At 40.9% G+C, this 14,234-nt stretch overlaps 1 protein-coding gene across 5 annotated transcripts in view; it reads left to right on the top strand.

Moving 5' to 3' along the window:
• dpp6a (dipeptidyl-peptidase 6a) overlaps positions 1-14,234 on the top strand; it is a 208,477-nt gene that overhangs the window by 165,213 nt on the left and 29,030 nt on the right. For all 5 annotated transcript variants that reach the window (XM_061065077.1, XM_061065078.1, XM_061065080.1 and 2 more), the window contains 2 exons: positions 11,735-11,829; positions 12,308-12,382. In XM_061065077.1, the coding sequence (XP_060921060.1) occupies positions 11,735-11,829; positions 12,308-12,382 (170 nt within the window). The remainder of the gene's footprint in view (positions 1-11,734; positions 11,830-12,307; positions 12,383-14,234) is intronic.

Below are 14,234 nucleotides of genomic sequence, written 5' to 3' on the forward strand. Positions count from 1 at the left end.
CGTGTCTTCAAAAGCTCCTGAGAGGAACTTTTTTGATTTGTGTCAACTTTTGCGACCCCCTGTGGACAAAGCGGTGACTCTTTCATGATTGTCCATGTTTAAGTAGTATTTTAAACAAAAAATCTTTGCTGTAGAAATTTAAAAAAAAGGCTGTCTCTGCAGTGTGCAGTTCAAGACTTGGTCTGACACCTACCCTGCAGCAGCGTTTTCAGGCATTCAAACTGGTATATTGAAATGAGCGATCTCGAAAGTGATGGTCTCGTCTGATGTTCATATAGGAGCATCAGTATTCATTTCGGTCTGTTTCATAACCAGTTCCTCACAGGAGCTTAAATGTTGACCTGCTTGTTGATGTTTGACAACTTTAATCATCAATAGTGAGAATGAATAATGGCTGTTTTTTACTTGCTAAGATTAACGTCACACTTTTACAAAAATTGCGCAATTTAAAGAGGGATACTGGAGAAAACAGAGCTGTGCAATAATCCATTAACACGACAGCAGCAGGCCTTGAATCAAGTCCGCTCTTTCATCACGTCCTTTTTTGTGCTGTTGACAGAACCCTCCTTGATCTTGAGGTATTTTTAGCCGGCCATTAGATACAGCCAAAGAAGGAGGAGAGAAAGTGGGAGGACAAAGGAAGTTAGATACAACCGCTGATAATTTCGTCTTTGTTAGCGTTTTCATTTTTTCCTCACCTGGTTCTCAACCAGTCTAAATCTTCTTCTTCCGTTTCATGTTTTTCTTCCCCTCTCGCTGCCCCCCCCCCCCTCCCCCCTTTGAATCAATTCCCCTGAGACAGACTGCATGTAACCTCTTGAAAATGTAATGATCACATAATATCTTATTTTGACCAATAAAAGTTCCTTCCTCGTGTTTTTTTCCAGCTTAATTATGATGAATATATTCTGAACTAAAGTATCATTGGGTGCTCTTTCATTGTGGCATGTGGTCCCGTTTTCTTTCTTTCTTTTTGTGATATGAGTTATGAACTGACGCGCAAAGTTGTCATGCAGTACCCATGGTAACCCTTTGAATAGTCGGAAGACAAGAAGAGCGCTTTACAAACGCAAGTCCGTTTACTTTCATCTTTTATGGTTGTACTTCCAAATGTGCACGTGTGATGAAGTGCCCAACCAATAGGTGGGACAGAAACAAATTCAAATTCACCTAACTCACACAACAAACAATCTCTGTCTTCCTCTGGAGTGGCAATAAACCTGCCGGTCTCTATAGCTAAAGATAATTCCTGAAAGTAAGCGTGCACAGAGGGATCTTATACTTAACATAAAGGCTCTACACTGTAACTATCCTTTATGAAAAAATGAGTTTGTAGTTTTGGTTTACACCATGTATCAACATGTATCATAGAAGAATGGTCTGTTGGGATTGCCGTAGTTCTGTGCTCTATCCCTGTGAAGTATCAGGCACTCTGCATCAGTATCCTGAGCATGCTCTGAAGCCATCACTATACGTCTCCCTGGTTAGGTAATTGCACACTTAGCAGACACCGCTGATTTCTCACACACACCTGTTTTTTTTTGTTTTTTTTTTACCTTTCCATCTGAATCAAGCAGACACACCATCAACATCCCTCTCACAGCACCAAGGTGAAGCGAGCCCCGTGCGACAAAACACCCCGCGGTCTGAGCGGCTGTTTGCTAATTTAATGGCCGCGTTCCTCTTGTCTCTGCCGCTCCATGAGGCCTCTTGTCTCGCTTGATGTTTGTTAAATATGGCGGAGGGGGGAGCCATTTGTAAAAAAAAAACGCTCGACCGGTCGGTACCGCCTCAGAGTGTTATCGCGGTGACTTTGAAGAGGACTTGTGCCTGTGGTTCAGATAAGAGTGAAACGTAGTGGTGTTTGTCGTTTCAGCGTGCGTACACTCTTTCTTGCATGTCGGAGAATTGCCTCGTTCCCAGATGATGCACAACCTCTCATCTTCAACGTTTATGTAAAGGAATCACTTTAGAGGAGATTAGCCAGTTGTCCCATTCTCTTATTGACTTTTCATAGCTCTGCCCCCCCCGTGACACAACATGAGTAATGATGTGAATGTCATTTGTTAATGGAGTTCTGCAATGGGTCTTTTTCCAACCAATGAGACGTATCGAATTAGCCCATACGCTCACTGTTAGCATCGAGTGTTCAGTCAGTGTCGCAGACAATCAGACTGTGGAAAATGTTACCAATGAATCTTAACAATCTATGAAGCAGACGATGCAAATATCCCCATCTGAGATGACCCAGATTTACCAAATCGTCACTGATGCTTAATCTGAAAGGACGTCTCAGCAAAAAACTCAAATTTTGCTACATTTTCAACCTCAAGAAAGAAGCAGAAGTGGTGAGACAAGTGGGGTTTTCTTTTTTTTGACAGAAACAAGCTGTCAAAACACATTGATGTTGTTGAGTGTTTAATGTCCAGGGAGGAGTAGATAAAAGAGGAGAAGCGAGACTTTGGAATTGTACATTAGCTTCGGCGTGTCTCATGACAAATTCACCAGTCTCTCAGCTCCTTAGCTGCCGACTTCTTCCAGCAATATCTGAAGAGTAGGATGTCATATTTGATCCAAGTTTTGAGCAACAACATTTTTGGAAAACTGCTTTTTAGTTACATTTGATCCAAATTAAGAAACTTTTAAGATTGAGACCTCTACTTTCTCTTACTGAAGGAGCGATGCTGTGAAATCTGGTATAAAAGACAAACTTTTAATACCCATTTTTTCATCTAAAAACCTGGGCTGCATTCTATATTTTGGTTCATCCAATATTCCTGCAACATATTGGAATTTTAAAAATGCGATTTACAATTGAAATTCAGCACTTAATCGCAATTTCAATAATTTATCGTTTGAAAGCCTTCATTTAAATGAATGGAAATTATCTACTACTTTGAATTAAATGTGTAAGCCCCTGTGATGTAAAATTCGGCCAACCTCTTCAACTATGACTTACGCGGGTAATCAATCTGTCATTTATCTATCTGGTTTACTCAGAAATATAAAGTTACAGTACATGACCTTTTTAGTGTCTACAGCTGACTGAGTTTTTATTTTTATTTCCTTATTCCTACTTTTCTAGTTGCTTCATCGCTTCCCCACTAAAGTAATAATAGAAAATATTTCCATTGTTGTATCAAAAGTAAGAGCAGCAGCAGCAGCAGCAGCAGCAGTGGGCCTACTTGTACCCTTTTTCAGCATTTAACAATCCTTCACAGCCTGCCAGTTTAGTCCCACGATCCCAGATAGCTGCAGCGAGGAAAGTCTGCGTTTTAGAGTGCCAACTGCGCTGTCCGTGTGTGCCTGCAGAGAGGACAGAAGACAGAGATGGTGTTAATTATCAACATAAGTACACCACCCACCCATCACCACACACACACACAGAAGAACAGACATAAGACACCGAGGGAGGTCTTGTTTTGTCCTATTTTCTAACACTTCTAATTGTCTTGTTTTTGATGTTCTTCTGCCTTCAAATATCTACACATACATGCTTTATTAAATATTAAATTTGCTGCTAAATTCAGACAAGACATTATCTCTTCCGCAGCTAGATAACTTAACAAGCACGTTTACAATTCCCATCGCTGTAATGCCTGCTGCAAACATACAGCCCTTTGAATTCACTTCAGCAGTTTATCATAGAGAATTCGTAGCTCGACTGTGTTTGTGTTATACAGCAGAGAGGCTGTGAGCATCCCCTCACAGCGAGAGCCTGCTGGATTATTTTGTTTCTGCGCTTCCTTGAACGCTTTTCAATGCCCTCTGAGGATTTGTTTTTTCCGAGAATCCACATGTAAGTTTTATGTTCTTGTAGATGTTTAGGACTCAAATGGTTGTTGGATATGGTTTGGGAGTTTTAAAATCATTAGCCCTCTACAAGTTGAAGTATTTGACAAGTGAGAGAACTCCTTGGGGCGCTTGTATAATAAGATGGAAATGGGCTTTCCTGCTGTCCAAACAAGAGAGCCCGCTCACTGCTGTGATGTTTATTGTCATATTATTATTGTTATAATTGGTATTTTACGGGCTCTAGCCTGCCTAATGATCTTAATTATAACGAGCCCGGGCAGGTCCTTTCAAGTTCAATGTGATTGGTTTGTAAGGAAACAAAACACGGCTACACTAACACACTCAAGAAAAGGAGAAGGAACGAGGACTGCAGACGGGGAATCAAGCAGAGGTTATATCTTTATTTATGAAGAGCATATTATAACAAATCAATGGCACAGGATTTACTGCAAACGAGGGTTACAGATTACATAAAGCTGAGGGTTTGAGAGAGTTTATGGAGGGTTTCTGAGAACACTCACTTGCTCTCTTGGGAGACATTTTTGGAAGGAATATGGAGCTATATGAGCAGTGGGTGAGTTCTGGGGGACTTAATGTTGAGCTAATCGTCTACTCGACTGCCTTAAGAGGTAATTCACTTGTAAGGTTGTGATCAAACTGTGCCAGGCAGTATGTGGCATCAGTCTCATTTTTCAGGATATACATCCGGCCTTGTTTTAAGTAAAGACAAGTTGTGTGATTCTAAACTCAGCTGTTCTGGCTTTATGATTGTGATATTGTGAATATTCTTGTATCCAGTCATCTTGGAAAGTTTTGTGTGCGTAAATATTTGAAATCGGTCGAGCGGAATTCTTCTTGTATGTCTTTAGTAGCTGTAATGTTAATGTAAGAAAACCTCTTTGCAGACAATCAATGTTTGGATAGGAGCCAAGTGTATCTAACGAGCTTAAAAGGAAATATGGACGAAACGTTTATGTCTTACATTTTGAAGTGAAGGTAAATTCATCTTCCCAGCCTTTATGAAGTATACCCACTTGGAATATGTAGGCTGAACGCTGCAGGGCTGCCGGGGGAGGGCTGCTCTCCAGTGCTGGGAGAAGAGAGCCTATATCTATATAAACAGCTTCAGTGTCTTACGCAGAGGCTTGAAGCCGTCTCGAGAAAATCTTGGTTTCATATCGGGGGAACTATTGCGTCATTACGTCAACAAGCCATTTAGCTCACCCTGCAGACTAATCCTGGGATTACTCCAACATATGTTTACGTCATGATCTGAAACTTGTAACACTGAATATGATTTTTTTTTTCAAATGGGGATCGGCATAAGAGATCAACTTTTAAGATCGTGTGCAATTCAAAACCTTTTGTTACTTTTGGTGATTAAGACACCAAAATATGTCAAATACGATGCTCAAGCGTTAAAACACAGGAATGACCATTTCAGCTGTGCAATGTCAAAGGAATTCAAACAACGAAACATAAAAAAAAAAAACCTTTTCCGTATTTAAAAAGAAAAGCAGCGTTGAAAAGCAAATAATTGGCAACATGCTGCGTTCCTTTCACCTTAATGGTGAAGAAAAAGAGTCAGCGAGTAATGAAGGCAGCAGGAACTCTCTGATCAGCTGTCCTGATAAACATAAATGACTCCCACCGTGCAGGCTGACCAGCAGCGGGTCTGCAGCAGCCCTGGGTGATTTCATTTTCTGTCAGTGGGTTCATATTTGAGGTGTTTTTCTCATTTATTTGCTCTGCCGTTCGTTCAATAACGCGCTCATTTGTCAGGGTTGGTCGGGAAGAGAATTCAAATTGTGTTGCCAGATTAGCTCTGTAAAATCAGAGACGAATAAACACACCTGGATATATTGTGGAGTTTGCCGTTAGAAAGAATGAAACAAAATACTTTGAAATGTAAGAGGGAGATTTTTTAATTAAAAGTGTTAATGAATTTTTTATGACCCTATATATCACTGCAAATCCGGCGGTGGTGTGTCGAAGATTTAAGACTTTTGAGACTGTATAACTGCTTTAGTGGCGGCTGTGGCTCAGTTGGTAGACTCGGTCGTCTCTCATTCAGAAGGGTCGGGGATCGATCCCCAGCTCCTGCAGCCACATGTCTGATGTGTCCTTGGGCAAGACACTTAACCCCAGTTGCTCCCGCTGTTCCGTCAGCATGTGGATGTGTATGAACGGGATTGGTTACTACTGATGGTCACTTTACATAGCAGCCCCTGTCATCAGTGGATGTGAATGGTTGTGGGTGTGACCTGCGTTGTTCTACAATTCAGAAACGCTTTTATCCAAAGTGACGTACATGAGAGAGTAAGTACAACACAAGCAAGGATCTAGAAAAAAAGGGAACAATGTCAGTAAGAGCAAACGATCAGCTTTGAGTCTGATTGGACACACAGGTGCTGACAGGAAGTGACCAGAGGCAAAGCACAACATTGAGGGCAGTTCTTGAGAGCTCTAATCAGTATAGAAACCATCTTATAAGTCGTCGTTATCAAACAAAAACCATCGTCATTACCATCATCATCATCAATAATATGGAGACCATCATCATTAAGTTAGTAGGTATTCATGAAAGAGCTGGGTCTTTAGCTTTTTCTTAAAGGTGCAGAGGGACTCTGCAGATCCAATGGAGTTTGGAAGTTCATTCCACCACCGGGGGGCGACAGAGGAGAAGAGTCTAGTCAGAGTCTTAGGACCCTGTTGTGAAGGTTGGATCAGACGCCTTTCATTGGCAGAGCGTAGTGGGCGGGAGGGAGTGTAGACCTGGATCAGAGAGTTAAAGTAAGGAGGAGACGTTTTTGTCGCTGTTTTGTAAGCAAGCAGCAGAGTTTTCAATTTGGTGTTAAACTGCTTTGAGTAGTCAGAAGACTAGAAAATGACTATATAAGCTAAAGTCCATTTACCATTTATTTGATTTAGCCACACAGAAATTCAAGCCCTGCTTGTATCAGCTTTATCAGAACACCTGAAGCTTAAATAACAATAAATGACCTCGTTCTAGAAAGCGAACCATCCAGAATTTAAGATTAAACTCTGCCATGCTTCATCTCTTTTAATGTAGCCGACAAAAAAAAGTTATCTTTACAATAGCCTAAGGTGTGTTTGAGTAATCACATGGTGATGCGTTATGTGTTAAGCTTCAATGTTAAGGACTTCTAAGGAGTGACGTTTTTTTAAGGAGGCATTTTCCTCACTTCTCATAAAACGACTCTGACCCCTGTTCCATTTCTTTTTGTCAGAACATGTACGCTGAGGACTCTCACCAATGCCTTCTCTGAGTGTTCATGGGCCTCTCGACAAAATGTGCTCTGAATGCAATCAATGCCACGTCCTCAGTTGTGTCTCGAGATAAGGTTGAGAGGAAAACGGATAAGGAGGGTTTAGAAGACAGTAGACTGAGCAGCGTTATAAGAAGTCTCCCTGAGCGATTACACTGCAGTGAAAGGTAAAAGTCACTTCAAGAGACCTGGAGTAGCATTAACTGGTCTCGCTGCACTTTTCAGTCTTTTTTTTAATAAAGCTGTCATATAACACAAGGGGCAGAAAAAAAGGCTTGGTTAAAGTGTTAATGAAGCCTACAGTGGAATGAAGTTTAAAAAAAAAAGGATCCCTGGGGAGTGTAAGAGTTGTAGTAGAGGATCAGTGACGGGGCAAATGAAAGCATAATTTGACACATTGAAAGGCATCAATCCAATTAGTTCTAATAATTGTATAATAAGCTGCTTATACATTGGATCACAGTTAAAGGGATGGCAGCATCATAGCATGGTATCAATATTACCCCAACTGTCATTTGGTTAAATATCCATCATAATTTACCCCCTATAGTTCATTTTTGATTTACCATAATTATCCTTAATTCACTTTTAGCTTTGCCTCCATTAGCAGCGAGTAATTTAAAGGGATCATGATACTATTGTTAGTTACTGTGTGATGCTTGGATGAAGAAGTTTTTGCCCTTCGTTTCCCAAATGGATATTATTGACCCAAACACATTGAAAATGCAAGCGGTCGGTACTTTTGTAGACTTTCATGCTGCAGCACTGTCAGGGTGAAGGATGATACACTAAATATAAGGTAGAGTTCTAACCAGGACTGTTGCAGGTCCTGTCAGGATCGCAAGTGCCCAACACTTGCAGTATATCTTAAAATCTCTGTTTCTGTGTGGTTGTCAGTTAAAGTAGTTCGTTAAAGCGTCGTTTTGAAGAGAATCAAAATTTAACAAGACCTTGCTGCAGCTCCACAAAGTGTTCCACAGTTGTCTCCACTTTTTGTTCTCCGAGCCTCCATGCCGGCCGTGTGCCTGAAAGCTATGAATTAACAGGTCTCTGAGAGTATTGCTTCAATTGTTTTTGTTCCTCAATAGGAAACTGAAGTTTTGGAAGTGGCTTCAAGTCATATATCGTCTAATTCAGCTTTGGTTGTCAACCAGACAACCAGTTTGAAAAATATCATTACAAGTTTCCAGGCTAGCCGCTTGAGGGTACATTAGCCACTGCTAGCATAACATGCTCAAAGTGACCTGTTTGTGGTTGAGTTGTGTTTTGGGTTTCATTGGGTTTTGATGAAGGGAAAGGAAAAGATAATATCTCTGGTTCTGCTGCACTGATTTTAATTTATTTTCTTTAATCATCTATTGTGCGTCTTACAATGCAGTAGGAGTGCACAAATGAATTCCGTGGACGATTGTTTGACGGACATTTAACCAAAGAGATTAGCTCATGAAAACAGCATTACAAACTTGAACAAATGGACAAAGAGAAATCTCGTCTAAATCTTGTGAAAACTTTGCTTTTCTCATCAGGGAGTCTATTTAATCTGCCTGTTTCTTTAATCCATGCATGCGGAGATGTTTGGATTGTAGTTAAATCCTGCTTCACAGGCTTCTCCACACAGCAGTCGTTTTTTTAATGAGACATATACTCATAAAATATTCTTGTCTCGATAACAACCTTTATTATAGTCCGGCTTGCCCATGTCTCCTGCTGCATTTGACTTTGTTTGAACGCTGCTGCCATTCTTTCACATCTCATAGCTGGAGCGTGTACGTACATGGTTGTAAATCACCAAATATGAGGTCACAACTGTAAAAATCAGATCACAAAAATTATTTAAAAGTGTAATTTCCAGGGCTCTCTCTTTCAAATAAAGGCTTCACCAAAAAAAAAAGAGGCCCATGGAGTTGAACTGGACAAACTTTTTACAGCCTTGCTCTTCTCTCTCTCACTTTGTGACTCAGTCGAGTGTGTTACCTCGCATCCCTGCCTCCCCGGAGTGATTCTGGGTGAGGGTTGTGCCGAGGGCAGTTGGCTGTATTAATAAGACATACTGCATTGGAAAGGTATGGATCAGAGGAGAAAAGAGCGCCCTGGGCGAATGCACAGCAGAGGGGAAAGAGAGAAAGAGGGAGCTAGAATGAGAAAGATTGAAGGGAGGGACATAACGCCCAGGGTGCTGTTGAAGAATGGATGGCTCCATGGTCTTAGCGAGAGAGCAGAAAACAAAGAGCCGGAGAGGAGACGGAGGGATGATAAGGTCTAAAATGATGGGACTCAGCAGGAGGGCTTATGAAAGGCCGGTGATGGGAAGGATTTGAGGGGATCTGAAGAGTCTTTGGGGGTATGTGGATAAAGGAGACGGAGATCAGTGATTCAGGGAGGAATGAGGAGATGAAAAGACGCCTTAAAGACATGCAGGTCTCCTGAGTTTAAATGAAGCCTGACGATGAAAAACAGAGCGAGTCACAAAGCCAAATGGAGTCCAGTCGATCTCTGTGACCGCTGATTCATCACCTTATTGTCTTTCTTTCCACACATTCGCACCGCATCGTCTGCAATTACCATTTCATATATGAAAGTAGAGTGTTTATCAAGATGACAAAACGGAGTCAAACGAGAATAATGTTGGAAAAGAAAGCGGCATGTTTTATTTATCAGCAGGATTTCCATGAAGTGTTTTGTTCCCTTGTTAGCATGCCGATGGTTTGAAACAAGGAGACAAAAACCTGTTCAGCCATGCCAATCTCAAAATGTCTGAAACCGCTCCCCGCAGCACGTTCTGTATTAAAGCCATTGTGATGGTAATTTTTTCACCTCTAATGGACAATTAGATATGCCAGCAGATAGAGAGCACTCTGCATAACACTCTCCGGGTTTTAATTACCTCGCCGAATGGCGTGGTCGCTCGTGCGCCCATTGGATCACTAAAGCAATAAGGCAGAGGAGCGCAGATAGATTGAAGGTGAAAGGGGGCAGTTGCTGTATTAAACTTCTCCTTCCCTGATAAAGGCCTGATGGATGAGGAGCTGCGTGAACTTTCATGCATCTGTCAAAGAAGGGCTTCCTTCAAGGGGGTTTCCTCTAGAGACCCGAGCTCGCTGTTGTGTTTGCGCGGGGGAGCTTTTGTGTTCAGGCACTTTGTTAGACATAGGCGTAGGTCATGCAACAGTTGAATTCAGTTTGCAAGGACAACTTTAAAACAGAAATGTATAAGAACAAAGTTATCAGACTGTATGAAATTAGCAGTTAGTGTGTTTTGTGTGTGTTTTCCTTCTAGTTTCTGAGGAAGTGAAGACTGAATTGTCAGATTGTTTTATGTTGGCATGATATTCATTCATTGATTGAAATTTGGACAGAACCATCCAGACATTTATTGTTTGCTTTTTGAGTAAGGGATCAGGCAAAACAAGATTTATTCTTCTCCCTGCTCCTTTCCGTACATGGGATGAAGTGTGTATTGTTTTTTTCTTTTTCCTTTTCTGTTGTGTGTTTTGACAGGTACGGAACAAATAAAAATGAAATGAAATGAAATGAAATCTGGGGGTTGAACCTGCAACCAGTGCGATGAGGCCCTTAGCATCTGTAAAATCAGGCGCCTGCTCTTTACTTAGCTATAGTGCAGTGGATTCATGCAGGTTAATAATAATGATTCAAGACCTGATCTGCAGCTGTATCTGTGCGCAGCCAAAAGTATCTGACCCCACTTTGTTTGAAAACCTGTTACTGTCCAGACACACTGTGATAAGTGATAAGAGAGAAGTGATGCTCTTGATTTGACACGCCAGAACAAACTCTTCAAACATAACAAGGCTACTGATAGAGTCTGATGAATTGTAGAAGCCAAAATAGTGTTTGGAAATATTTCACAGTTAATTTCACAGCTCTGCTTTTTCATCCTTTTGTTTTTTTTTTTATTACGTTTCACCACACTTCTCTGTGCTTCGAGGTACCAAATGAACGTCGCTGCACATGTTGATTTAACTTTTTCGGTGGCTGGTAGATAATTACAAAAACTGTCCAAGAGGCTTAATTTAATAAGCCTATGAGATTAAAAAGGTAATAAATGGTGGCATCCCTGGAAATTTAATTATGTTGTCAGTGCTTGAGAAAAGTAATAACCCCAAAAAACATTGAATATTTGTTTTTTTTCTATCCCTCAAGATGCTGTTCTGTAACCGTTTCAAAGGTTTTTTTCTTTGTTTGACAGCAGACTATTTATTATTAGATTGTATCTTCCTGTTCAGAACAAATATGCAGAAAACTAGACGATCCTTTGTTTTACAACTAAAAATATTGGACATCAACTACACCGGAGGACAAGGTTCATCACTTCCCTTGTACTACTAGAAGATCCTTCGCTCTTCCTGTCTCATTTCACCGAGTAACATTTGTACCCTGCATGCTGAGTTTCAGTTGCTACAGGATTTTATGAAAGGAGTAAATTTATTGCTTTCTTGTGTTCTGGCTATAAAGGGGCTGTGGGTCCATAGGAGGAACTTGTCAACATTGGGTCATTTTTTTCTTTTTTTTTTGTCCCCAGGAAAGATTCTGTTTCATTGTGAAGGAACGTAAATTTTAGCAATGATTTTAAACGACACATTGGGGAATATGTGAACTAAACGCTTCTATTCCTCTCTGTCTCCTCGCAGGTAACGAGCTGCTGTACCGTAATCGTGATGGCGATGTCGTCAAGTTTAACGTCGACACGGACGAAAAGACCATCTTGGTGCATAACAAGAAGTTTGTAAGTCTTTTGTCCCCTTCTCTTCCCTCCCACTTTCTTACAATCACAGGACCAAAAGACCTGACCATGGCTGCCAAAGAAATAAATTAAAACTTTTCTTATAGCGTCAGCAAATCAGAGCACCCAAAGCTTCTTTTCTTACAGAGCTGAATCAAATGATCCATTAGTACTTTGAAATGTGAGCTGCATTCTTAGAACTTTAGGCTTGCTTCTTGTGTGGGGACAAAAAAAAAAAAAAAAAAGGAGATGTAGCGTCAACGCTGCAGCAGCTTGGGTGACGACACACAACATTATGGCCGCCATCAAATTGCCAAGCCCCAGTGCAAAGATTAATGCAACTCCCATTTGCCTCAGGAGCCAGGCAATCTGTCAAACGCAGTCATTTAAGGACTAGTTTAATGAAAAAATACCACGCATGGTTAAAGGTCTCATCTTTTTGTCTCATTTTTTTCCCCTCTTAACTGATTTTATTTTGCAGGAAATGTATAAAGCCAGCAAGTATGAGGTGTCTCCTGACATGAAGCATGTGCTGCTGGCCTACAACGTTGCACCGGTGAGCTTCTCATTTGTTTGCTTGTTTTTTGAATTAGCAAGCTGACAGCTAAATATGTCAGACGCCTCCGCTTGAGGGAGGCTGTTGTGGTCTGGTGGTGGTGCAGCCAAGGCAGAGAAGAGAGGAGGGAAGAAGGGGAAAGTAATCACGGCGGGGTGCGAAGGCCTGTCGCACACCGCTGCCTGTCAGCGATGGCGGCGGGGGCCAACGCAGCAGAGTGGAACTGTAGCGAGGGAGGCAGGAACACAAACAAACACACACCCCCCCCCCCCCCCCCCCCCCCCCCCCCGGCGATGAAATGGCTCGCAGGGAGGGAGATGAGATTCACAGAAGGAACAGGAAGTGTTGACCATATTCACATGGTGGCCGTTCTCCTGTGACGTTTAGCTCAGGGCTGGAAAGCAAAAATAATGTCACAATACAGGACATAGAAAGTTTAGTTTGAGGTTGTTTAATGCAATGGCTTCACTTCCAGACAGGGTTACATTTGAAAGACAAAAAGTTTTTAACAAATTTGCAACTTTCAAACAACAGCTAATGTTAGCATTCAGCTATTTCCTGGCTAACTTTACCGTTAGTAAGGAAATTGCTGAATGCTAGCATTACTGTTTGACAGTGATATAGTAGTGTACGTTAGTGAAGACTGAAAAAACTTAGCAAACTGGTAGTTGAATGCTAATATTACTCCGCATAGCCCACTGAGTTATAAATGTCATTTGGAAAGGTAAAAATGATATCTAACTGTAAAGCTAGCTAGTAACAGTTTGAGTGATGACTGTTTGATAGTGATGTAGTGTATATTAGGAATGGCTAACTAACTGTTATTTTTAGCATGAGGTAGTTCATTGGTAATAGAGTTTAAAAAATCAAATAAAAACAATAGGAAAGGCAAAAGTATCTTTTAAAAATGTTAGCTAATACATGTAAGTTGTTGAATGCTAACTGTTGTATAGTTATTTACAATGCATTAAGAAAGGTTAGCCAACAGTAATGTTATGAGGAATGTCATTGTCAAATACCTTTTATAGTTATCAAATATAACCCTTTACCTAAAAACATGGCCTAATTCCCCTCTTAATTTTCACTCTTGGTTGCTGATACATCAAAAAACTTTTGCCACTCGTTGGCGTATTCATTATTTTTGTGCATAATGTCTATACAATTGAGTATCCCATGACTCCATCAGCTAAGCATCAACTCTTTGAATAAGCCTTCAATAGCATATATATAGGTAAATACATTGAATAGCCTTGGTTAGCTGATATCTTTGTGTTCACCTCACTCACCATGGAGAGTTTGCACCCATTTGCAAAGGGTGCCGGAAGAGATATAACCTTGTGTTATTGCCCGAGATGAATAGAAGTCTTAACGACACACTAGAGATGGTCTAGTGGGTTGTAGTGCTTGTGTTTGCATTTTTTATTTCATCCGAACCTCCATTTCCTTGATAGGTGACTGTCATTGCCCCTTTATGCTCGCTGTAGCAGAACGCGCAGGCAAATGCACTCTTGCACTCTTCATCTATGTAACATGGTTATATGGTTCATGGATGCTCATCATAAACATACCTATACATACAGACTGTTTCCTGTTTGATGGAAATGTCCCTTTAAGGTAGTTGCTGCACTGTTCATAAAAATTGAATTTGCACAGCATTTTAAAAATATTGCTTATCTAGCCTTGTTTAAAATGCGTATTGCAGTGGGTATAAAATAGTTTCTGTAAGTTTTCTTTTTTTGCTAATGGTTCTCTGAAACGGCTGCCTGAGGGGAGCGACTGAAATGAGCAGTGAAGGGGATGTGAGGAGTCCTAAGTGATGCAGACTGCTTTCCTTTCTGCTGCTCGCATGTAA

The sequence above is a fragment of the Labrus mixtus genome, chromosome 19 (genome assembly GCF_963584025.1).
Source record: "Labrus mixtus chromosome 19, fLabMix1.1, whole genome shotgun sequence".
NCBI lineage: Eukaryota > Metazoa > Chordata > Actinopteri > Labriformes > Labridae > Labrus > Labrus mixtus.